Source organism: Aquarana catesbeiana, linkage group LG06, assembly GCF_042186555.1.
Source record: "Aquarana catesbeiana isolate 2022-GZ linkage group LG06, ASM4218655v1, whole genome shotgun sequence".
Lineage (NCBI taxonomy): Eukaryota > Metazoa > Chordata > Amphibia > Anura > Ranidae > Aquarana > Aquarana catesbeiana.
Window position 1 is genome coordinate 85,839,833 of NC_133329.1, and position 25,820 is coordinate 85,865,652.

Sequence of the window (25,820 nt, forward strand, 5' to 3'; positions counted from 1 at the left end):
CGGATCCGTTCTCCGACTCACTGATCGCATTGGTGAGTCGGTAGAAGCACCGGAGGGCGGCGGCAGGGGGCGGATGTCCCCTCTCGCCGCCCGTAATAACGATCAACCGGCTTACCAGCTGCTATGATCATTATAATGGTGTAGGGAATCGCCAGCTGAAAAAGCTGGCATCTGAATGATGTCTGTAGCTGTAGGCATCATTCAGATATCCCCGCAGAAAGCCCAGGATGTCCTATGACTGCCAGCCGTCGGCAAGTGGTTAAAGTGATTGTAAATGATCACCTTGTAAAACAACCCATTTCCTTTTAAAAAAAAGAAATAAAATGTGTATAGGTATAAAAAAAAAACATAAATAGCCTTTTTCCCAATTTTATAAGTTATTACATATTCGCTGTTCTCAGCTGCATAAGTGCTGGGGAAGGAGAAACCGCAGCACACTGAGCTTCCCAGTGAAAGCCTGTGCAGGAGGGGTGTATCCGGACAAGTCTGATGATTGGAGGAGAGTACACAGAGTTCACAACATAGCTAGAGAACTGACCAGGGTGTTGCTCTCCTGCTTAGTGTGGTTAGTTTTTAATAGGAAAGCTGAGGGACTGGCAGAAACACCAGGGATTTCACACAAAGGAAGCAATACAAAGAGAACAGGATAGTTTTTCATACAAGTATATGGCACAGCAGTTACATATCAGGAATATGAAATGCTGGGTTTACATATTGTTTAATGTCATAGTCAACTGAAACCTTTTTTTTTTAAATGTCATGTTTTTTTCTGTGTCAGATCTCTGCTGGAGAAAGAGTTGGAATCGGTGGGCATCCGACTGAACAAGGCGAAGCCTAATATATATTTCAAGGTGGGTGATCGGCTTATAATGCACTTTGTCCCCGTCAGATGACTTGATTCTAATTCTAGTTCTAAAATAAGTCCTAATGACAAAGCCATATAAAATTATTCTCCAGTATTCACACATAATATTCATATATAAAAAAAAAAATCAACGGTTGAAATATTAGGTTTAATGATACACCAGTGGGTGCATAAGACATTCCATAAAATTACACAATAGTATAAATATGAAATGTATTTCTAGTATATAGAAACAACCCTCCTAATATAAGTAAAAGAAACAAGTTATGAATTTGATAAAGTATAAAATGAAAAGAGTAGTTGATTTAAAGCGGACCTTCACTTAAAAGTGAAAGTGCTGCTTATTCAACTTCCCACCCCCATCCCTAACAGGAGCCAATCATTTGTGCTGAAGCACTACCAATGAGCATGCTGATAGGAGGAAAGAGCATAGAGATAAGTTCATCAGTCTGCTGCTTCTCCTAAACTTTTCAGTCACAGGCTGGGGGGGAGGGACAAGACCTGTATGTGTTATATAACTGCAGCAGAAAATGATCATGTCTCTTGGAACTGTAATATATAAAAAAAAGTGAACAGGCAGGTTTTTAATGCAGAAGAGACCTGCTATTTTTCTTCTGCATTAAAGTTTTTTTTTTTACCTGCCTGTGCGCTCTGTACATCGAGGTGCTCACACGCAGCTCAGTGTACAATTTTGGCATCTGCCACAAGTGCGGGAGTGATGTCATCCCGGCCTGGCCAGTGAAAATGGCTGAAGGTGTCAGGAAAACTGTCCAAAGATGTCAGCAGCCAGTAAGGGAGCTCTGGGACACCGCAGCGTCTGAGTGGAGATGAGGACAGTTCCGCTTTAAGAGGTATAATGCAATATATAATAGGGCTGCACCAAAATACCGTTTTTTTGCCGGCGAGTACCGATACTTTCAGTCAAGTACTTGCCGATACCTTTGCTTGCGGTTTGAACCTATTCAAAATGAATGGGCTCGAATCGCATGCAATTTGAACAGGAATGCGGTACGATTCCTTTCTGAATCGCATGCTGTTATCCCCACTGCTCCTGTGTGAACCCTTAAATCACTATGACAAGCCTGGGTTCATACAGGAGCAGTGGGGAAAACCGAATGCGATTTGGACAGGAACCGGACCGCATTCCTGTTTAAGTCGCATTCGATTCTTTGCAGTGCGATTTGAGCCAATTTTATTTTGTATAACAACAATATAGAGAAAGTACAGCGCAAGAAAACAATCAAAACTTAAAGTGATTGTAATGCCGTGTACCCACAGGCGGACTTTTCAGCATCAAACGTCCGACGGACTTTCGACGGAGTTACGATGGACTTGCGAACGACCGGACTTGCGCACACACGAACGGATTAAAATCCGTTCGAAAGTCCGGTTGTTTGAACATGGTGATGTATGACCGGACTAGAATAAGGAAGTTCATAGCCAGTAGCCAATAGCTGCCCTTACGTCGTTTTTTGTCCGTCGGACTAGCATACAGACAAACTGATTTTTCGATCAGACTCGAGTCCGTCGGAAAGATTTGAAACATGTTCTAAATCTAAAGTCCGTCTGATTTTCGACAGAAAAAGTCCCCTGAAGGTCGGATGAAGCCCACACACGATTGGATTGTCGGAGCAGTCCGGTCGAAAAGTCCAGTCGTGTGTACACGGCATTTGTTTTTTTTTATTTTTATATTTTGCACAGAATGGCCCTGATCCACCTGTTCTGGGGTCCCCCGGTGGCGCTGGTAGCTCCTCCCCGCATCATATAACCCTCTAGGACAGGGATATGCAATTAGCAGACCTCCAGCTGTTGCAAGACTACAAGTCTCACCATGCCTCTGCCTCTGGGTGTCATGCTTGTGGCTGTCAAAGTCTTGCTATGCCTCATGGGACTTGTAGTTCTGCAACAGCTGGAGGTCCGCTAATTGCATATCCCTGCCCTAGGAGAAGCTCTCTCCCTGGGGGGTTACCTTGCGGGTGTGCTCCCGAGTCCAGCATTCAGCGTCCATAAACACTGAATGTAGGACTCGGCTCCGCCCCCCCGGCACCCGCTTCATTGGATTTGATTGACAGCAGTGGTAGCCAATGGCTGCGCTGCTATCAATCTATCCAATCAAGAGCCAAGAACCCCGGGCAGAGAGGAAGAGCGGGGGAATACAGGACTCAGATGAGTAAAAGGGGGGGGGGCTGGGGGGCCAGTCAGTGACAGAATTTTTTTCACCTTAATGCATAGGATGCATTAAAGTGGTGTTCCGGCAGGAATTATACTTTTTAAATAAAAATACCTCTATAATACACAAGCTTAATGTATTCTAGTAAAGTTAGTCTGTAAACTAAGGTCTGTTTTGTTATTTTATAGCAGTAGTTTGTTATTTTATAAACTTACAGCAGGCCGTGGCCATCTTAAGTGTGGGCATCTGAAGCCAGACTGTATTTCTTCCTGGATCTCATCCTTGCAGATCTCGCACATGCTCAGTGCAGCACAAGCAGTGTAATATTTTTCAGGTCAGGTTTCCATAGCAACGGCAGTGTCGGAGAAAGTTGCCGCCCCTTCCCAGAAGGCATTGCAAACAGGAAATGATGCGATGGGCCGCGGCCAGGGAGGAGGAAGTGAAAAATGAATACAGCAGATATACAGTAGGTGCTGAGAAAAAAAATATCCAATTCATTTACAGTGCACAGTTTAGTGAGGGATGCTGAAGAGTTGTAAAAGTGGGTGGAATTCCACTTTAAGGTGAAAAAACACGGGGGGTTTACAACCTCTTTAAAAGATACAGCACAAAGTCCAATGATAAAAAGGTAAACTTAAAGGCCCAGATGGCATTAGCAGAGTATGCACGTGTTTGAAAAGGAGTCAGAGAGCAAATGCATCTCGTGACAATCCCTCCACCGTCAAAGCGTTCGCTTCATTCACATCATAAAATGGACCCCTGACCTAACAGGTGGTCAACGGCGCATATCCCATGAAGGATAAAAGTACATCAGGAAATGGATATCCGGATCTCCAAAACGATTCCCCCAGAGAAATATAAGTGAGAGAACAGATCTAAGTGCTCTCTGATAAAATGTTCCAAGGCTTTATTGTAAAAGAATCCTCCCTCCATTTGAGCCAAACAGTAATGCTAACCATACACCTGTCGAAAAATCGTTCGAACGAGTTTTCGAAAAATGAACACATGGTCCTGAGAGCAAACGATTTTGCCATCATGTAATGACCGAAATTTGATCGATAAATTGTTCAACTGACATAAAATTAATGAAAAATTGATTAATTTGTCACATAAGCCCAGTGCAAACTGTTCGGGTGAGAAACACATTAACCTTTCATTTTATCACCCGCCCGGCCGAAGTTTTCCAAACTTTTCCTTTGATTTTTCGGCTCAAAAATGTTATCGGCGCAACCCTGTCTGTGTCAATGAACCCAGCAGCAGGACGCGCCGCATGAGTGCCCCCATAAATTCCGGCTCTCTGTGGGGGCACTCGCCGAAGAGGAGCCAGGAGCGCCACGGGGGGACCCCAGAAAAGGAGGATCGGGGCCACTCTGTGCAAAACCCTTGCACAGAGGAGGTAAGTATTACATGTTTGTTATTTAAAACAAAAAAACAACAACCTTTACAATCGCTTTAAAAGGACTAAATTAATGAGGATCTGGACAGTCCTTTTTTGGGTGTTTTTTTTCCTACAAATTAAATCTGCTTAGCCAAAGAAGAGCTATGTAATGAGTAATTCATCTATGTATGTAATGACTAATTTGATCTACGTCATCTTTTTTTGCTTGCAGCCCAAGAAAGGAGGAGGAATCTCATTCAACTCTACTTTACCTCTTACTCAGTGCTCCGAAAAACTGGTGCAACTCATTCTTCATGAATATAGTATCCTTTTTGACAAAAATCATAAAGGGACAAAAGGATAACAAAATACCACAAAGCGGTGCAAGTATTTGATGCAAAACATTGTTTCTGTTGTCAGCTGCAAAAGAAATGATCATACCTTTTACTAAGGAGAGTTGTGAATTGTTCATTAGCAGAATTGAAGGGATTTGCATGTACTGTTTAATTACAAACTGGTGTATGGCATAGGTGCCAGTTTATGCCAAGCATTCCCATGTAGACTCATCTGTTAAAATTCACCGACCATTAAAAAGATTTCTCTATACAATAAGTAAAGTTAAAGTGGAATTCAAGACTAACACCAACTATTCTTAAAGTGATATTAAAGTCTTTGTTTTTTTTTTTTTTTGTTTTTTTTTAAATACCAAACATGTTATACTTACCTGCTCTGTGCAGTTGGTTTTGCACAGAGCAGCTCAGATCCTCCTCTTCTGGGGTCCCTCACCGGCAACTCCTGGCCCCTCCCTTTTGCTGAGTGCCCCCACAGCAAGAAGCATACTATGGGGGCACCCGAGCCGAGATGCTGCTCTGTGTGTCCATTCTGACAAAGAGCTGCGGGCTTGGTCCCGCCCCTCATCCCTTTTCATTGGCTTCATGACTTTGATTGACAGCAGCAGGAGCCAATGGTGCCCGGTGCTAAGTCTCAGCCAGTGAGGAGGGAGAGTCCACCGGACAGCCGAGGCTCTCGTGCAACATTGCTGGATTGAGATGGGGCTGCTGCACACATAAAGTTTTTTATCCTAATGCATAGAATGCATTAAGATAAAAAACCTGCCTTTAATACCACTTTAAATATGTTCCCATCCCCCTCATCATACCTATCCTGCCTACCCTGTGTAAATAAGATCTGTGTACTGATCATTTTTAGTCTGTTCTGGTCCAGTCACATGATCTTCCAGCTCCAGCTTCCCTGTGTGATAGAGCGCTTGACAATGGCTGGGAATTCCAGGGGCTGTCACATTACCCACAGGCTCCAATGGCCCAGCCGTTGATTGTGCTTCCTCCTCTCCCCTGCAGCAATCTGACCTGAAATGGGGGAGCGGGTACCTGTCAAAAACAAGTTAAGTGCCAAAACTGATGGAGGATGGGGGGAGGAGGAGGAAGAACAGGACTTCTCTTTTTTGGGTTCCGCGTTAAAGTACTAATAAACCCTCACTGCAATATTTTATTTTTTTCTTTTGATCCACCAATAAAGTGTGACTTTAAAGTATTTTTTCTCAGTTGGACCCCAAACGCTCACTTTTCAATCTTTGATAAACGAATTACTCGACCTTCTTCTCTGCGCTTCCCGGAGCTTCCACTTGGGGAGCCCGTACTGTTCGCATTGATGAAAGTTCATTTTGCTTCATGATTAGGGACTACATGTCCCATGATCCCTTGCACCTTTTAGATTAAGCGCATGCGTGTTCATATGTCAATCAAAGCTGTCTGGCAAAAGTAAGACTTTGGTGCTGTCTGGGCACACACAGCATCGTGTCTCGGCCAGGAGCGTACATGTAAGGGAGGCTATGCTGAAGGATCCAGAGTGACCCCACGATACTCTGCAAAGCAGCGTAGCCATCCTATAGATGGAAATTCAGTATACAGAATTTGTTTGCGGAAATAACAGCCTGCATGGAAAAAAAAGGACATCTAGGAATGATATAAAGTATGCTGCTAGATTTGTTTTTTCTTAACAAGGGTTTAATACCACTTTAAAGAATATGTAAACCCTACATTTCATATTCCTGATATGTGCCTGCTGTACCATGTAATTACATGAAAAAGTTCCTGCCAGTCCCTCTGCTTTTCTAATAAAAACTGACCACACTAAGTAGGAGAGTACACCGTGGTCAGTTCTCTAGCTATCCTGGGAACGCAGCCTGTTCTCCGGCAATGATCAGTCTTGTCCTGACACATCCCCCTGCCCAGCAATTCACTGGGAAGTTCAGTGTGCTGCTTTTTCTCCTCCCGCAGCTCTTATGCAGCTGAGAACAGAGGGAATGTGATCACTTAACAAAAAAAAGGGGGAAAAAAAGATTTATAATGTGTGTTTTTTTTTTTTTGTTTTGTTTTGTTTTTTAGATCTATACATAAATGTTTTGCCTTTCATTTCTTTTTTTTTAAATGAATGAGTTGTTTTACAAGGTGATCGTTTACAATGACTTTAAGCTTTATAAAAATCCTGTGCAACTGAATATGAAAGTTTTTTTCTCAAAGCATGTGAGATCCGTGTATACTTTGGTACACATTTTTTCAAGTTTAGCTATTTCAGTAGATGATTACAGTGGTCAGCTTAAAGGAGTTGTGAAGTCTCAAGGTTTTTCACCTGAATGCATTCAGGTGAAAAACATCCTGTGCTGCAGCAGCCCCCCAGAGCCCCCCTTTTACTTACCTGAATTTTCCAGTAACGAGCCCAGCAGCTCCAGCCGCTGTCTCGGGTCCTCATTGGCTAGATTGATAGCAGCAGTAGCCATTGGCTCCCGCTGCTGTCAATCAAATCCGGTGACATGGGAACTGGAGGCAGGTCCGAGTCCTGCTGTCTGTGTCAATGGATGCAGCAGCAGGACTTGGGAGCACGCCCACACAAGTGCCCCCATGGAAAGCGGCTCTCCGTGGGGACACGCGATGAAGAGGAGGAGCCAGGAGTGCGACCGGGGAACCCCAGTAAAGGAGAATCGGGGCTGCTCTGTGCAAAACTCTTGCACAGAGCAGGTAATGTTCATTTGAAAAAAAAAAAACCTTTCCAACCACTTTAAGATGAATGCTAGCTCTCAGGCCACACTAATAATCCTGTCGCTGGTAGCAACTTGCCAGGATCACTATTAAAACCAGGGCAATACTAACCTGCTCCTGTGTTGTCATTCTGTCACCATGTGGAGCGGCGGCACACTCCCAAAAGTTCGCTGGATGCTAAAGATTTTTTAGGTGGTGGCTTTTTATTTCAGTGGAAGTAAACCACTGGCTTTTTTTTTGTTTTAAAACCTGCAATAATGTGCTAGCGTGCATCGCATACTAGCACATTATGTGAAACTTGCCTTAAAATAAAGCCCTCCAGAGGCGCACTGTCACCGCTTAAGGTGCTTCCATCTTGACCTGACCCGGTCTGCCTTCAGGGTTCGCAGACTCTGGCTTTGTGATTGGCCGGAGCCACGATGACATCACTCCCCTGCATGCGCACAGGAGCCGCTGTTTACAGCACGGGTATACCGTTCCTTCAGAGCGCATGCCCCGGTGACGTCACCAGCTGCATCTACAGTAAATATCTCCTAAATGGTGGACGTTTAGGAGATGTTTACAGTACCTTATTATAGGCTTACCTATAAGTAAAGAAAAAAAAAAAAAACACAAAATGCAGCGCTCTGAAAGAATGATCAAATAAATTCCAACGTAGTACTGTATGCATAAACAATGCTATTTATTCCATAAAGTTATAAAATGGTTGAACAGTCAAAGTTTAAAATAAATGGTAGTGAACGTTACCAGTGACCTGAGAGTGGATAAGGGGGAGGCTTGTCTGGAGATGGTTTGAACATCAATCACCATCCAAGGAAATGGAGGGTAGAAAATTCAGTTCTCAGAGGGGAGCGTACTGGCAAAACCTGCCAGCTCCAGGTGGATGCCACGGCTGGATGGTGGTCAGTAGGATGGATAGAAAGGCAACCTGTGTGATGTAAACGGCCCCAGAGGGAACAACCAAGCCGAGCAGGATCGATATTCTCAGCACGGCCTATTCGCCTTCTGTGATGTCACTGCTGTTCCGGAGATGAAGAGGAAAGGTGTCCTGAAGTCAGTTGTGTAAGCGTTCACTGTTCTGTTGCCGTGACTTACATGTTTCGCACGCATGAGCGTTGTCAAAGTCCTGACAAAGCGCATGCGCGCGAAATGTGTAAGTCACGGCAACAGAACAGTGAACGCTTACAATACTGACTTCAGGACACATTTCCCCTTCATCTCTGGCACAGCAGTGACATCACAGAAGGCGCAGTGATGTCATAGCTGTGGCATCCACCTGGAGCTGGCAGGTTTTGCCAGCAGCCAGTACGCTCCCTCTCTGGGAACTGAATTTTCTCCCCTCCATTTCCTTGTATGGTGATTGATGTTCAAACCATTTCCAGACAAGCCTCTCCGGATGATTGTTTCCCTCTTATCCACTCTGAGGTCACTGGTAACGTATCTCTTTCCATGCTGTGCTGGCTGCACTGGGTATAATCCTCTTATCTGATTACTCCTCATCAGAGCACTCTACTTGGCCCATAGACTCGCAGCGCTCCAGGTGTTCTGTGTTTTTTTTTTTTGTTATCCTATAGGTAAAATTCATGCGTTGGAGTTTACTCCCACTTTAATGGAGCCAGGATCAGAAGAGGGGGAGAGGTATCAACTACCCGGTTTTCGGGGAAGCCTTCTTTTTGTACTTTTATTTTAGATACAAAGTCGCAAGTCATGGAAGCAGTGCTGATTTGTTAAAGGAGAAGTATGCTTCTCCTATGGATCACAGGAGTGCAATTCGTTCTGTGATGTCACAGAAATCTGTTTCAGGCACTGCGTCATCGCGACAATGCCTGGACTAACACCCGTCTCAGCCTCTCAGCGAGCCACTGAGAGCCTGAGCTGGCCGCTCCCCGCCCCTCCACAGCCCAGCGCTCCAGTGAGCAAGTAGGGGACGGAGCGGAGAGATGTTGATTGACAGTCGCCAGCTCCCTGCTCGGGGGAGCTGTCAGAACCGAGCGGTCGGCGGTGTTCTATCGCTCGGTTTTCAGTGCAGAGATGCCGGGGGACAGATGCAGCATTGGACTGATACTGCCTTCACCTAGGTAAGTATGAATCAAAAAAAAAAAAAACTTCTCTTTTAACCTTTTATTAGATTTTGCTTTATGTATTCATGCATTAATGGACATGTTTGAGGTAGACAGCAGAGTTGTTTGCCATAGTGACCTGTCTGGTTCCTTTATTTACTGGGAAAACAGAACAGGATATCTCATTGATCACAATAGGAAACAGCACTGCTTTTGTGTCCTGTTTTCACTGAGTCCTCTTCCCCAAAACAGGTGGCCATTTGTGGTCACATCTGCCCTCATTGAGGCCTATTCTGTAGAACAGTCTTTAACTTGCCTTTCCAGAAATATTTAATGCAGAGATCCTGTTCAGAGAAGACTGCAGTCCGGATGACTTCATTGATGTCATTGTTGGGAACAGGGTGTACATGCCCTGCCTCTATGTAAGTCCAAACTTCCTATTTACAAGATTTCAACTCTATAGACTGACAAGTACATTCCTATTGTGATGTCCCTTCTTCAGATGCAAGAAATTCACCCCAGACCAAGTATTACACTAAAAGAGATTGTAGCAAGCCTTAGTGCAGGTTCCTACATGCTTTGGTTTTGCAGGTATTGAACCAAGGCCATGGACGTGAAGCCTCCTGAAAGTTTATCTTACTAGGAACATGTAGCAGGCTCTTTGTAAGTACCTGCCAAATCCCAGAAATGTAAATAAGAATGCCAAAACTTGCATCCCTTTATACACTATATTACCAAAAGTATTGTGACGCCTGCCCTAACATACACATGAACTTTAATGGCATCCCAAATGTTGAGTTGGCCCACCCTTTGCAGCTATAACAGTTTCAACTCCTTCTGGGAAGGCTATCCACAAGGTTTAGGAGTGTGTCTATTGGAATGTTTGACCATTCTTCCAGAAGCGTGTTTGTGAGGTCTGGCACTGACAAGTTCAAGTTCGTCCACCCCAAACTCGCTCATCCATATCTTTATAGACTTTGTAACTGAAGTCTCTGTGACACAAACCCATCACTGACGGCTCTTCAGTTTTCCTAGTAGCAAGCAAGCGGTTCTGTAGCTCCTACAAGATCGCACTTGTGACTTGGTCCTAAGAGGAGCTTAAGGTGACCCTGTTGCTGTACAGAAACATTTAAAATAAGCTTTACTTGTAAAAGAAAAGTGTAAGTTCTCACCATTCCTGCTGCCGATCAACGCTCTAATCCTGACAAATCCTGATGCCTCCGATGAAACTGACATTGCCAGAATTATCAGCCTCCTGGTTCCCCTGAAGCAGCTCTCACTGGTCCTGCTGACCTTGTCACTATTGTACCCTGTAATAAGTGGAGGCCTGATGGAGGAACCAGCGAGAGCTGCAAGGGATCCGGGAAATCAACATTTCCAGAAGTGTTGGTTTCCTAAAGGACTTCAGAAGACAATTTCTCCGGATCAGAGGGGCATTGAGTGGCGCAGGCAGCAGGAGAGATCAAAATGTAAACTGAATCACTAAAGTAGACACCGCTACTACAATGATCTCCACCAGCTTCTGTGTCCCACGCCTAGCAGCTGTCCTGCTGCATTCTGAACACAGGAGGTTGGCCACTTGGCATGGTCACCATTCAGAGAATGCTTTGCATTTTTTTTAAATGAATGCAAAGTGTTCTCTGATTGAACAAGGTGGAAAGTGTGACATCTCTGTCCCTACCTCGCCAACGTGTCCAATCAGGGAATGCTTTGCATTTGCTGAGGGAAAAGCAAAAGCATTCCCTAATGGAACCCATGCTGAGCAGTCGACCTCCTGTGTTCAGAATGCAGCAGGGCAGCTGCTCAGCTTGGAAACCTAGAAGCAAGTGGAGATCATTGGAGTAGCGGTGCCTATACAGAGATTTCCAGCTTCCAGGGGGATCAGCTACGTATGGTATATGCGTAGTTACATTGATCCAAGCTGGACCAATGTAACAATATCCGTACCTGGAATTCTTCAAGTGATTCTAAAGCCTCAAGGTTTTACACCTTAATGCATTCTATACATTAAAGTGACACTAAAGGTTCATGTTTTTTTTTTTTTTTCTTAAATAACAAACATATCATACTTGCCTCGTTTTGCACAAAGTGGCCCTGAACCTGCTCTTCTGGGGTCCCTCGGCGGCTCTCTCGGCTCCTCCCCACATCAGGTAACCCGCTAGGAGAAGCACTCTCGGGGGTTACCTTGCGGGCGCGCTCCCGAGTCCAGCATTCGGCGTCCATAGACGTAGAAGGTAGGTCTCGGCCCTGCCCCCCCCCGATGCTCGCGTCATTGGATTTGACTGACAGCAACGGGAGCCAATGGCTACGCTGCTATCAATTTATCCAATCAACAGCCGAGAACCCCCTAGCAGAGAAACAGAGCGTCCCCGTGGGACAAGTTTGAAGGTTCAGGTAAGTAAAACTGGGAAGCTGGTCACTGACAGGTGTTTTTTCACCTTAATGCATAGGATGCATTAAGATGAAAAAACACAAACCTTTACTACCCCTTTAAGGTGAAAAACCTGTGCTGCCGCACCCCCCCTTTTCTTACCTGAGCCCAATACTGTCCAGCGATGGGGATGAGCGCAGCGACACCAGCTGCTCTCTCTCTGCTCATTGGACTGATTTATAGCAGCTGTTAATCAAATCCAGTGGCGCAGGGGGCGGGGCCGAGTCCCGCTGTCTGTGTCAATAGACGCAGCGAGACTAGGGAGCAAGCCCGCACGGGTGCCCCCAGGGAAAGCGGCTTTCCATAGGAGCACCTGATGAAGAGGAGGAGCCTGGAGCGCCGGCGGGGGACCCCAGAAGAAGAAGATCGGGGCTGCTCTGTGCAAAACCATTGCACAGAGCAGGCAAGTATAGGCATGTTTATTATTTTTATAAGAAAAAAAAAAAGAAGGTTTAAAACTACTTTAAAGCAGTTAAAGTGGTATTATGCCCCTGAGCATGGATTGTTACTAAAGGTTTGGGTTCTTGTTTGAGTGTGGAGGTCCCACTAATGTATGGAAAGCACCCCGGACCTGCAAGCTTAATATAAAGTTTATGGCAATCCTTATATATTTTTAATGGTCACCATAAATGTTTTAGATGTAATTTGTCCTGGAAGGTTTCCTTGATCAGGGGTTTCAGCTGTCACTGAGTGACATGGCTGAGAGGTCGCGTCTCCTTGAGTGAGATTGATACACCTTGAGGGAACGCAGTAGGGAAAGTGAACTGGACTGTTAAGCCCTTCCTGGAAAAGAGGAAGGATAAGGATTGCTAACAATTTTTTTTTTTTTTTTAGCAGGACTCAGCAGCTTTGGAAAGGTTGAGTTCCGCTTTCATTACACAGAAATGTCAAACCGTCTAAAAATGAGGATTGATTTTTGTGTTTCACACACATCAGAAATAGTACGCTATATTACCAAAAATATTGGGACACCTGCCTTTACACATACATGAAATTTAATGGCATCCCAGTCTTAGTCCGTAGGGTTCAATATTGAGTTGGTCCACCCTTTGCAGCTATAACAGCTTCAACTCTTCTGGGAAGGCTGTCCACAAGGTTTAGCAGTGTATCTATGGGAATGTTTGATCATTCTTCCAGAAGCCCATTTGTGAGGTCATGCACTGATGTTGGAAGAGAAGGCCTGGCTCGCAGTCTCTGCACTAATTCATCCCAAAGGTGTTCTTTCAGATTGAGGTCAGGACTCTGTGCAGGCCAGTCAAGTTCCTCCACCCCAAACTCGCTCATCCATGTCTTTATGAACCTGGCTTTGTGCACTGGTCCAAATCATTTGGTGCAGGGGGGATTGTGGTGTGGGGTTGTTTTTCAGGGGTTGGCCCCTTAGTTCCCATGAAGGAAACAAGGCGCCAGCATACCAAGACTTTTTGGACAATTTCACATTCCCAACTTTGTGGGAACAGTTTGGTGATGGCCCCTTCCTCTTCCAACATGACTGCGCACCAGTGCACAAAGCAAGGTCCATAAAGACATGGATGAGCGAGTTTGGAGAGGAGGAACTTGACTGGAAGAATGGTCAAACCTTCCCATAGACCAGGGATCTTCAAACTGCGGCCCTCCAGCGGTTGCGGAACTACACGTCCCATGAGGCATTGTAAAACTCTGACATGACTAGGCATGATGGGAATTGTAGTTCCTGAACAACTGGAGGGCCTTAGTTTGAAGACCCCTGCCATAGACACACTCCTAAACCTTGTGGACAGCCTTCCCAGAAGAGCTGAAGCTGTTATAGCTGCAAAGGGCGGGCCAACTCAATATTGAACCCTACAGACTAAGACTGGGATGTCATTAAAGTTCATGTGTGTGTAAAGGCAGGCGTCCCAATACTTTTGGTAATATAGTGTACTTTTAAGTGGGGAAGATAAACTGACGTGATTCTGTACTGTATCTTTGGATAAACAGTGTTGTCATCCTAGGGCAAAGTGTTATGTCTATAGAACACCTCCCTCTTTCATCATGTCCATAACATAAAGAAAGGTATTTTGTAGTTCACTTAGTATTGGGAACAATGATAACTGAGTTGACAGAGAATACAGAAAGTTATCAGCTTACAAGTTTTTGGCAGGATCAACATGTATTTTTGCACTTACTGTACTGATAAAACATAATACTTTACATGATATATTTAACAGAGCAAACAAGAGAATTTTCTTGGTAGAATTTACATACCCTTTAAGGTTGGTGGTCCTTTTAGTAGTCTCTGATTTGTTTCTACAGGTATATAACAAAATCGATCAGATCTCCATGGAGGAAGTGGACAGATTGGCCAGGCAACCTCACAGCGTGGTAATCAGGTGAGCTCAGGGCTGATGACATACGATCAATCCTGCTTATCAAAGTGCCTGAATAACTTTGTTTTTTGTCGGTTGGCTTTCAGTTTTTTTCTGTACTTAGAAAGCTGAATTAACCCCTTCCCGCCGACCGAACGCATATATGCGTCCTCGGCTTTCCGGGGTTATACCGGGATGATGCCCGCAGCTGCAGGCATCATCCCGGTACCGTTGTTTACAGCGGGCGATCGGCTACCCGAATATAACAACCGATGCGGCTAAAAGCCGCTCGGTTGTTATACCGGAGGAGCGGGAGGGGACATCCCCCCCCTCCCGCCGCCTCCCGCCGCTGTTACCGGGCCTCCCGTGCGATCGGGAGGCCCGGTGTCCGGTCCGCTGCCTTCGGCGGCTGGGGGCGGACTGGAACGAAGCTGCGAGCGGCTTCGTTCCAGCCTTCTTCTTGTAAATGCGGAAGCGACGTCATGACGTCACTTCCCGTTTACTCGGCTGCCAATGGCGCCGAATTTAAAAAAGTACACAGTATTCAGAATCGCCGTTTTCGGCGATCTGAATACTTTGAAGTGTAAAGGAGGGATGGGGGGTCTTTTAGACCCCCGATCCCTCCATAAAGAGTACCTGTCACCACCTATTACTGTCACAAGGGATGTTTACATTGCTTGTGACAGCAATAAAAGTAAAAAAAAAAAAAAAAAAATTTAAACACAATTTATAAAGTACAAAAATAAATAAATTAAATAAAAAAAAAAAAAAAAAAATTTTTTAAAGTGCCCCTGTCCCCGCGAGCTCGCGCAGCGAAGAAAACGCATACGGAAGTCGCGCCCGCATATGTAAACGGTGTTCAAACCACACATGTGAGGTATCGCCGCGATCGTCAGAGCGAGAGCAATAATTCTAGCTCTAGACCTCCTCTGTAGCTCAAACCTGGTAACCGTAAAATTTTTTTAAAGCGTCGCCTATGGAAATTCAAAGGTACCGTAGTTCGTCGCCATTCCACGAGTGCGTGCAATTATAAAGGGTGACATGTTTGGTATCTATTTACTCGGCGTAACATCATCTTTCACATTATACAAAAAAATTGGGGTAACTTTACTGTTTGGATTTTTTAAAATTCATGAAAGTGTCACTTTTCCAAAAATTTGCGTTTAAAACACCGCTGCACAAATACCGTGTGATAAAAAATATTGCAACAATCGTCATTTTATTCTCTAGATTCTTTGCTAAAAAAATATATATAATGTTTGGGGGTTCTAAGTAATTTTCTAGCAAAAAATATGGATTTTAACTTGTAAACACCAAATTTCAAAAATAGGCTTAGTCATGAAAGGGTTAAACATGCATTTCCACCCACAAATTTTGGGAATGTGGGAATGACTTTTTTTTTTTTTCCTTCCAAATCCTTTTTTGGACAGATGATACTTCCATTTCTTTTATTAAATTTAGCTGAGACAACTTTATTTTATTTTTTTTATTATTTTTTTTTAGGTGCTTTGCTAAGCCTGAGACTGCTAATACCTTTCCAAGGCTTCCATTTTCTGCTTCCCAGGGGATAGCTGCTGCTGAGGCTGGAATCTCTATGCAGATAATTGCACTTTGTTAAAGTGTCATTCGGTGCCACTGTATGCACACCGAAGCTTCCCATATATATATATATATATATATATATATATATATATTAACAGTAAATAAGCTTCCTTCATTCTTATAGTAGAACTATAGGCAAAACTTTTTTTTTCATTTTGGATAGAGTAAGGGAGGGTTATAACCCCTGTAAGGTTTATTTTCGCCATCTGTGTCCCATTGTGAATATTTCCCTTCACTTCCTGTCCCATAGCCAAACAGGAAGTGAGAGGAAATCCCTGCAAATTAGGGTAATTTCTTTGGCACCCCCCAGGTCACCAGAACTAGTGTAACCATTGGAAGATTTCCCCTCTATTACTTTTCTAGGGACAACCCAAAATTTAAGATTTTCTTTTACTTTACATGATATTAATAAACAGGACAAATATGGTGAATCTCCTTTAACGGGGGCACAGACAGGGGTTCTAATCTCTCTCCACTCTATCCAAACCTAAAAAAACAGTTTTGCTTTTAGTTCTACTTTAAAGTGATTGTAAAGACTTTTTTTTTTTTTTTAAATAAAGCTCGTTTTGCACAGTGTGGCCCCCAATCCTTGTCTTTTGGGGTCTCCTGGCGGCTCCTCCCCGCATCAGAGCTCCCTAGGAGAAGCGCTCTTCCGGGGGGGGGGTCACCTTGCGGGTGTGCTCCTGAGTCCAGCATTTGCGTCCATAGACATGAATGCCAGACTCGGCCCCGCCCCTCGCGTCATTGGATCAGATTGACAGCAGCGGGAGCCAATGGCTTGCGCTGCTATCAGTCTATCCAATCAAGTGCCAGGACCCCGCTAACGGAAATACGGGGCTCAGGTAATTAAAATGGGGGGGGGGCTGGGGGTTTACAACCCCTTTTAAGCCTAGTACACACCACTGACAGCTCCGGTCGGAGCTGCTGTACTAACAATCCGATGTTAGTACAGAGATCTCCCCTGCCATTGGCTGAAAGCGCTAATCGGGAGCCAGTCGGCTGCTGGTTTTCTCAGCATGCTTGTCCGACAGACCGGCTGTCGTACACACGGGCCGAATGTCAGCCAGTTTTTACTGAACTGGCCGATGTTGCCCAACATCATTAGGCTTTAAGCCTAGTACACACTAATCGTGTACTTCAGCGGGCTGAACGGAAAAAGAACTGACACCTCAAGTCAGAGGCGCTGTACTAACAATCCATATTAGTACAGCGATCTCTCCTTCTGTTCTATTGTGCTCTGACAGGGGGCTGTACACACTGAATGTCAGCCGGTTTCTTTGTGTATCCCAGCTCCTTCTTTTACATGCCCCATAATATAAAATAAATACAAAATCCAACAGGGAAAATGAGAAGCGTTCATAATGGGCACAGCAGGAGTGCAACATCAGGATCTCGGCATAGAGATCTTACCGATAGAGCCCCTGAAAGTGTGAGGGGGTTTACCCCTCCAGCATCTACCAGATATCACTTTTGGTTGTGCTAACCCTTTAAAGTGGTAGTAAAGTCCACCTTTTGATTTATACCTGCAGGTCAGCCTGTAATAAGGCTTACCTGTAGGTACAGTCAATATTTCCCAATTGTGTACTGTTTAGGAGACATCACAGCTGGTGACATCACAGGCACTGCGCTCTGAATGGACGGTGCCATCTATTCAGAGCTTTGTGCCATGGCCATGACTCCCATGTGCATGCGTGGGAGTGGCATCATCGCGGCTCCACTGTTCATAAGGAAGACCGGGGGAAGATGGAATCGCCAACAGCAGTGACAGTGCATACTAACACATTGTGACATTTTCCTACAGGGGCCCTTTTTTTTTTTTTTTTTTCTGGTTTACTTCTATTTTAACCTGCTTTTAGATTTTGGATGGAAGCATCTGAAGGAAACCCAGACAAACACAGGAATAGTGAAATAAAAACAATTAAGCAGATGGTGCCCTTTCTGGAATAGAAAAGAGTTGCAGCTCTTGTGCCACCAACGTGTTTGAGAATGTTTCCTAAACATCTCCTCTTGTTTCTTCCTTAGTTGTGGGATGAAGCTAAATCTGGACTTTTTGCTGGAAACTCTGTGGGAATATTTGGCACTCACCTGTATCTTTACCAAAAAGCGAGGGCGTAAGTAACCTCTACAAGTTTATCTTAGTTTCACTCTTTCATCCTGTAGCTCTATTAGTGTGATATTATCACTCTGCATATATGGGGGACATTTACAGGTCTTTTAAAAATTTTTATGATTACCTGAGCCCAATCCTAGAACGTACTGAGATGGCCTATTAAAGAATAATTCCAGATATGCTATATTATACATAGTTACATTGATCCAGCTTGGACCAATGTTATTCAGTATATACCATACCTGAGTAATTTCCCTGAAAGCTGGAAACCACTGAAGTAGAAACTGCTACTTCAGTGATATCCACTTGCTTCCGAATCCCATGCTAAGCAGTCAGCCTGATGCATTGGGAATACAGAAGGTCAGCAGCTAAGCATGTGCATCATTTAAAGAATGCCTTGCATTTCCTCAATGAATGCAAAGCATTCTCTGATTGTACACAGCAGAGAAGCAGGGCGGTAGCATCATTCTCTCTGTTTCTAAACAGAGAACCTTTTGCATTCATTGAGAAAATGCAAGGCATTCTTTAAATTGTGCCCATGCTGAGCCTCCCTCAGGACAGCCACTGAGCACAGGACCCAGAAACAAGTGGAGATCACTGAAGTTGTTAAATTTGGTGTTATCGCTCTCGCTCTCTTATACTGGTCAATGGAAGTTCAACATGGCACCTCATGGCAAACAACTCTCTGAGGATCTGAAAAAAAAAAATCGTGCTCTACATAAAGATGGCCTAGGCCAGTGATGGTGAACCTTGGCACCCCAGATGTTTTAGAACTACATTTCCCATGATGGTCATGCACTCTGCAGTGTAGTTGAGCCTCATGGAAAATGTAGTTCCAAAACATCTGGGGTGCCAAGGTTCACCATCACTGGCCTAGGCTATAAGAAGATTGCCAAGACCCTGAAACTGAGCTGTAGCACTGTGGTTAAGACCATACAGCGGTTTAACAGGACAGGTTCCACTCAGAACAAGCCTCACCATGGTCGACCACAGAAGTTGAGTGCACGTACTCAGCGTCATATCCAGAGGTTGTCTTTGGGAAATAGACATATGAGTGCTGCCAGCACAGGTTGAAGGGGGGGGGGGGGGGGGGGGGTCAGCCTGTCAGTGCTCAGACCATTCACCGCACGCTGCATCAAATTGGTCTGCATGGCTGTTATCCCAGAAGGAAGCCTCTTATAAAGATGATGCACAAGAAAGCCTGCAAACAGTTTGCTGAAGACAAGCGGACTAAGGACATGGATTACTGGAACCATATCCTGTGGTCTGATGAGACCAAGATAAACTTATTTGGTTCAGATGGTGTCAAGCGTGTGTGGCGGCAACGAGGTGAGGAGTACAAAGACAAGTGTGTCTTACATACAGTTAAGCATGGTGTTGGGAGTGTCATTGTCTGGGGCTACATGAGTGCTGCCGGCACTGGGGAGCTACAGTTCATTGAGGGAACCATGAATGCCAACATGTACTGTGACATACTGAAGCAGAGCATGGTCTCCTTCCTTTGGAGACTGGGCCACAGGGCAATATTTCAACATAACCCCAAACACACCTCCAAGACAACCACTGCCTTGCTAAAGAAGCTGAAGGTAAAGATGGTGGACTGGCCAAGCATGTCTCCAGACCTAAACCCTATTGAGCATCTGTGGGGCATCCTCAAATGGAAGGTGGGGGAGTGCAAGGTCTCTAATATCCACCAGCTCCGTGATGTCGTCATGGAGGAGTGGAAGAGGACTCCAGTGGCAACCTGTGAAGCTCTGGTGAACTCCATGCCCAAGAAGGTTAAGACAGTGCTGGAAAATAATAGTGGCCACACAAAATATTGACACTTTGGGCCCAATTTGGACATTTTCACTTAGGGGTGTACTCACTTTTGTTGCCAGCGGTTTAGACATTAATGGCTGTGTGTTTAGTTATTTTGAGGGGACAGCAAATTTACATTGTTATACAAGCTGTACACTCACTACTTTACATTGTAGCAAAGTGTCATTTCTTCAGTGTTGTCACATGAAAAGATAGAATAAAATATTTACAAAAATGTGAGGGGTGTACTCACTTTTGTGAGATACTGTGTGTGTGTGTATGTATGTGTGTATATGTATATATGTGTGTATATATATATATATATATATATATTATAATATAATATAATTTGTGCTCATAAGTTTACATACCCTGGCAGAATTTATGATTTCTTGGCCATTTTTCAGAAAATATGAATAATAACACAAACATTTCTTTCACTCACGCATTTATAGGGTGTGCCCCCCAAGTATGATTTTGTATTACTTCAGTGTTGTCACATGAAAAGATATGATAAAATACTTACAAAAATGTGAGGGGTGTACTCACTTTTGCGAGATACTGTACATAGTTGCATTGCTCTACGCTGGACCAGTGTAATTATGTATAATATACCTAGAATTATTCTTAGCAAACCGCACAACATACAAGTACAAAAAGAGGGAATGCCACTGTGGATGCTTGAAATAGCACATTGCTCTAAAACAAGGCCTAAGAAGCTGTGCCAAGGATAGTGTATTCAGTTTCCTGTTTTTAAAACTTTAGTATGTTGCTGTTGGCAATTACCGGGTTACCTTAAAGACATTTATACCACCTATGCTCATCTTTTGACATTTTAAGAACCAAAACACACATAAAATACCAGCTTCTCTTGATAGCCCATCTTCTTTGCAGCCACTGTTTACCTCCACTGTACCACCCATTTGCCTATCTGAGCAGGTAGAAAGCCCATTGTTAGCGCTATGTTGGCCTGGGCCAAAGCTTACAGGGGGCAAATACTTACCTCCCATCGACTGTATCTTAACCTGGCAATTTTCCACAACACAGGTGCCATTCACTGCATAGAACAAAGATGGGTAGATCCCATGTTAACCCCCCCCCCCCCATCAAAAAAAATTCTAGATATCTCTGAGGGCACCAACAGGTGGCCCTGAATGGGCAAAATGACAGGCTTACTTTAACATGCATTTGTGTGCTTTGAAGGCTGTCGGATGCAGGAAGCCATTTACACGGCATGGCTAGTGGGTGGAAGGTAAAGGGCCTGCATATACATGATGACAGACAGTCAAAACAACTGATAAACGCCCCAACCTCACTTACAGCTGGATTGACTTGCAAATCCAACCTAGACACATGACCCAGAAAACTCACCCAATTACCCTGACATTAAATTGGTGCATTCTGACCACAGGGAAATTGCATCTTGTGAAACACTGTATCTTACCTGAATAAATTGGGTCATATTTACAATGCGACTTACAAGGAGAATTTCCTTTCTATTTCCTTACAGAGAGGCCGGACTTTTCAGATGCAATTATCCTCAGAAAGGGGGCTTCTGTGGAACATGTGGTCAGTATATATTTGTTGCTCTTTTAATTAAGACTATAAGATGTTATCTGTTCATGATGCAATGGTGGTTTTACAATGTTTAATACGTATTTGTATTGACTGGTATATTATTATGATATAAGTTTATCCACGTTGTACACTCCAACACACCTACCTGCGCTTCCACCCGTTTCTTTCCCTGGAGCAAATTATAAGTTCTGAACTTCCATAAACCAAATAGCTGACTTTAGACACAAAGGGGTCTATATATAAATGTTCTCATCCATGATTCAAACAACTTTCACCCAAGATCCACACATTTTTTTTATTTGGGTTGAAATGTGTGAATCCCCAAAGGAAAGTTGTGCACATCTTGTATGAAAATAGACCTTAAAGTGGTTGTAAACCCTAGGACAAAAAAAAAAACTGACAAAGGCATAATGAGCTAGTATGCATAGCATACTAGTTCATTATGAATTACTTACCTGGGATCAAAGCCCCTGCAGCCGTCCTCATGCACCGCTCCGGCGGCCAACATCGCTCCCGGAGTTACTTCCGGGTATCGCGGGCTCCGGCGCTGTGATTGGCTGGAGCCGCGATGATGTCACTCCCGCGCATGCGCATGGGAGCCGCCGGTAACGGCACACTCATTGAAGCAACGGCACGTACGATGATGTCGGCACATGCAAATACAGGGATATCCGGGGTAGCTACAGGTAAGCCTTATTATAGGCTTTCCTGTAGCAAAAAGTGTGTTGTAAGGGTTTACTTTGCAACCACTTTAAAATGACAGCTAACCCATCAGCTTTTTTTCAGTCAAATTGGGTCATGTTCCTGCAGTCAGCCTCCAGCCAACTGTTCGGCATGGAGGATCAGTTGATTGAACAAGCTAAAAATCCTATTTACCGGTGTATTCCCCTTCTGATTCAGAAGTGCTGGAAGAGTAAGGCCCCATCTTCCCCTCTGCATGGGAAAAAAACATGAACTGTTGATCAAACTGAGCATTTATTTTTATGAAAAGGCTGCTAGACCAAGAACTTTCCTATAAGGCCTTATTCACATGGGCGCACCAATCCGTACACCTATGTGAACAAGGCCTTAATAAATAGGCACCCTAAAACCACCCAGCCTGTTACTTGCTTGGATCAGAGGCAGAGTGCCGATCAGTAGATTGGTTTCTTTGCTGCCCATATCTTTGACTGGCTAATGTAGGGGGTAAACCCAATAAGTGTTGTAACACCGGGTGCATCTATAAGTCTTAGTTTCCAAACCATGCTAGGCTTTCTCTTTAGAAGGCCCAGCACTGCCTGTAAGCTTTTAGGGTACCCTGTAAACAACGGACTAAACCAGACAAACTTTTGTCCCGCCTCTGGAAGTCTGTCTGCACCATGTATATTCTGACTTCCTCCACCATCCAAATGTGTCCCAGAGCATATCAGCTGTTGTTAGCTGGGTGATAACTGCTGTTATTTATGGCTTTTGCTGCATGCTGTCAAAGTAGTAAAATTGAATGTTCAGAAGTAATATTTTATATTCATTTGATATAAAATAAATTAAAATGTTTTTAACAGTAAACTAACTAAAATGTGTTAACACATTTCCTTTAAAATTGCATTTTTCTGTCTGTCACAGCCTCATTATTGTGCAGTATTTTCATTTTCCTGCCCTTTGACCCACTATTAAACCCGCTTTGTTTACATTTTCAGTGTCATCAGATTCACCGGACCCTTGCTGGTCAGTTTAAATACGCTTTGGTTTGGGTAAGTGTCTCACGCAACAGTTAACCCTAACTGCCCCTTTAAAGCCTATATGTAGCTTAAAGCGGAGTTCCACCCAAAAATGGAACTTCCGCTTTAAGGGAAGGTGACCCCCTGACATGACACATTTCGCATGTCGTTTTTTTGGAGGGGGGAGCGGAAACCCTCTAAAAAGAGGGTTCCAGCTCCCACTTCCTCTCGGGGCTCCGCGGAGCCAGAAGTCAGTTCACCTCTCCCCACTCCCTCTCGACAATCATCTGGGAAATGTCACAGGTCCCAGATGATTGCCCAGCCAGTCACAGCTTGCCGCGCGGCTCGCGCATGCGCATTGCGTGCCCGGCTGTGAAGCCACAGCCGGGCGCCCACAGTGACAATGCCGACGCTGCAGAGAGGAGGGGGAGACGAGCGGGGCTTCATTCCCCTGCATCGCTGGACCCTGGGACAGGTAAGTGCCCGATTATTAAAAGTCAGCAGCTGCAGTATTTGTAGCTGCTGACTTTTAAATTTTTTTTATTTTTAAGTAGAACTCTGCTTTAACTTAAAAACAGAAAAATCAGCACAAGGGACTTAACTTACAGTCAGTAGGATGTGTCCCTTGTGTTGATGCATCTTCTTTCAGTTGAAATCTATTTCTGACCCTGAACCCCCCACCACCACCACCACCACCACCACCACCGTGATCTTCCAGTGTAGCGGCGGTTAATAACAAAGGAGCTGTCACAGGTTCTCGTCAAAAGAGCCAGACTATGCTCACCATTTCCACCTAGCTGCTCCATTCATAGAAGCCATATTGCAGCTTCTATGAATGAAACAGGAACAATAAATGGAGGGGGCTGAGCTATCAATCAGCTGCCTGCCCTCCATTCATAGATTCTCTAGTATGGCTTCTATGAACGGAGCAGCAAGGCAGGAAGAGTGGGAATAGTTGAGCTCTTTTGATGAGAGCCTGCGACAGTCCCTTCCTTCATTAACCCCCCCGCACTGGAAAATTACAGGGGTGAAAGTGGGGGGGGGGGCAGGGACAGAGAACGATTTCAACTACAAGAAGAGGAGTCGGCACAAGGGGCATGTCTACTGACTGTTAAGCCAGCCATAGATGGTTTGAATCTCGGCCCGATTCAGCAGGGACAAGCCGAGATTCAAGCCATTTATGGGCAGGCTGATTGTACCCAAGTTGATCCATCAATCAACTTGGGTACAACCAGCATGTCGGTTTTTTACATGCAAATATTTCCAGCGGCTATAGCCACTAGCAATGATCACTGTGTTCGCTGGGAGGGACGGTTTACCACCCTCCTCCCTCAGGAGAACACGAAAGGTCCATGGGTGGGATTCCCACATCAACACTGGCTGTGTTGATGGGGAAATCAAACGATTTTCTTTCCTGCAACCACGAGTTGCAACCTGCCAATAAATTATGCAATTTTCTCATTCAATTTCCTTTAGATTTACCTTCAACTATGTAGTGCAAGTTTTACAATAAAGGAGAGGAATTAGGATTTGGGACTTTGTATGAGGACATGGCCTGGTAAGGTCCAATACCTCCATCCCTGTCAATGTAGAAAAGGAGGGAGGGGGGGAAGGAGAGTGGGGGGGGGATTGGGATTTTCTTTCCTGCAACCACGAGTTGCAACCTGCCTAAGGCTGCCAATAAATTATGCAATTTTCTCATTCAATTTCCTTTAGATTTACCTTCAAGTATGTAGTGCAAGGGCCTGCCTGATTGCATACAAATTGAAAAATGTTGGTAAATCCAAAGAAAAATCATATAATGTATGGCCAGCCTAAGTTTAAGTCCCATATGTTGATTTTTTTGTTTTTAATTTCACCTATTCTTAGACTCTAATTATGTCTCTTGCAGGGGACCAGCACCAAATACAGCCCTCAGAGAGTAGGCCTCACCCACAACATGGAGCATGAAGATGTTATCCAGATAGTCAAGAAATAAGACGGAGCCACTCCATTCAGCAAATGTACAGAAGCCATTTTATTTGTCATGTTACACCTTCCAGCCAAGAAACCATAAACATCTCTGCAAAATCTTCTAACCCCCTTCAAGTTTCATGTGGCTGGCTGTGCGGCTCTGGGATAAAGATGGCTGCTGCGTCACAAATTACCCCAGGCAAATGCTGATGCAATACATGGCAGCATTCTGGAGTAACGCCATTTAGAAACAGAATGCTTAGTCCTTCACTGGAAATTCAGGTGACTGTTATTCTAGCAAACAAATACACTAGGGTTTTTTTTTTTTTTTACTAAAGTTAAAGAGGGCAAAATTAGTCACAATTCTGCATAGAAACCAATCAGGTTTTATTGCCAAAGCTTAATTGAACAAGCTGAAGTTAGAAGTTGATTGGTTTCTATCCAGAAATGTGACTAATTTTGCCCTCTCTAGCTTTTAGTAAAAAAAAAAACCCCAGTGTGACCATTTCTTTGAGTTAATGCAAATAAAAAAGTTGCACTTTGGTAATTGTGTGTCTCTATATATGCCTTTTACAGATGTGTGTTTTTTGTTTTTTGTTTTTGTTTTTTTTTTTTTATATATAAAATATTCCCAAGTTCTACTGACCCTCTCTTCTCTCCAATGCTGTCCTTGACTTCCTCCTTTTGTTCTGCATGGCAATATCATTTTGCCCATTTCCTGTCGTTCACACCTCCTCCCCTAGGGGACGTGCCATCATGAAGGCTGGGCTCAAAGTACTCCAGGGCCTGAGTGGCA

The 25,820-nt window shown here is 44.2% G+C and overlaps 1 protein-coding gene across 1 annotated transcript in view; it reads left to right on the forward strand.

The window, feature by feature from the left end:
* DRG2 (developmentally regulated GTP binding protein 2) overlaps positions 1 to 25,571 on the forward strand; it is a 34,521-nt gene extending 8,950 nt beyond the window's left edge. Inside the window, exons 6-13 of the mRNA XM_073636373.1 lie at positions 779 to 851; positions 4,646 to 4,736; positions 9,854 to 9,951; positions 14,232 to 14,308; positions 17,909 to 17,997; positions 21,307 to 21,365; positions 23,051 to 23,104; positions 24,963 to 25,571. Coding sequence (XP_073492474.1) covers positions 779 to 851; positions 4,646 to 4,736; positions 9,854 to 9,951; positions 14,232 to 14,308; positions 17,909 to 17,997; positions 21,307 to 21,365; positions 23,051 to 23,104; positions 24,963 to 25,049 — 628 coding nt within the window. The 3' untranslated portion in view covers positions 25,050 to 25,571. The remainder of the gene's footprint in view (positions 1 to 778; positions 852 to 4,645; positions 4,737 to 9,853; positions 9,952 to 14,231; positions 14,309 to 17,908; positions 17,998 to 21,306; positions 21,366 to 23,050; positions 23,105 to 24,962) is intronic.
* Positions 25,572 to 25,820: the final 249 nt, after the last annotated feature.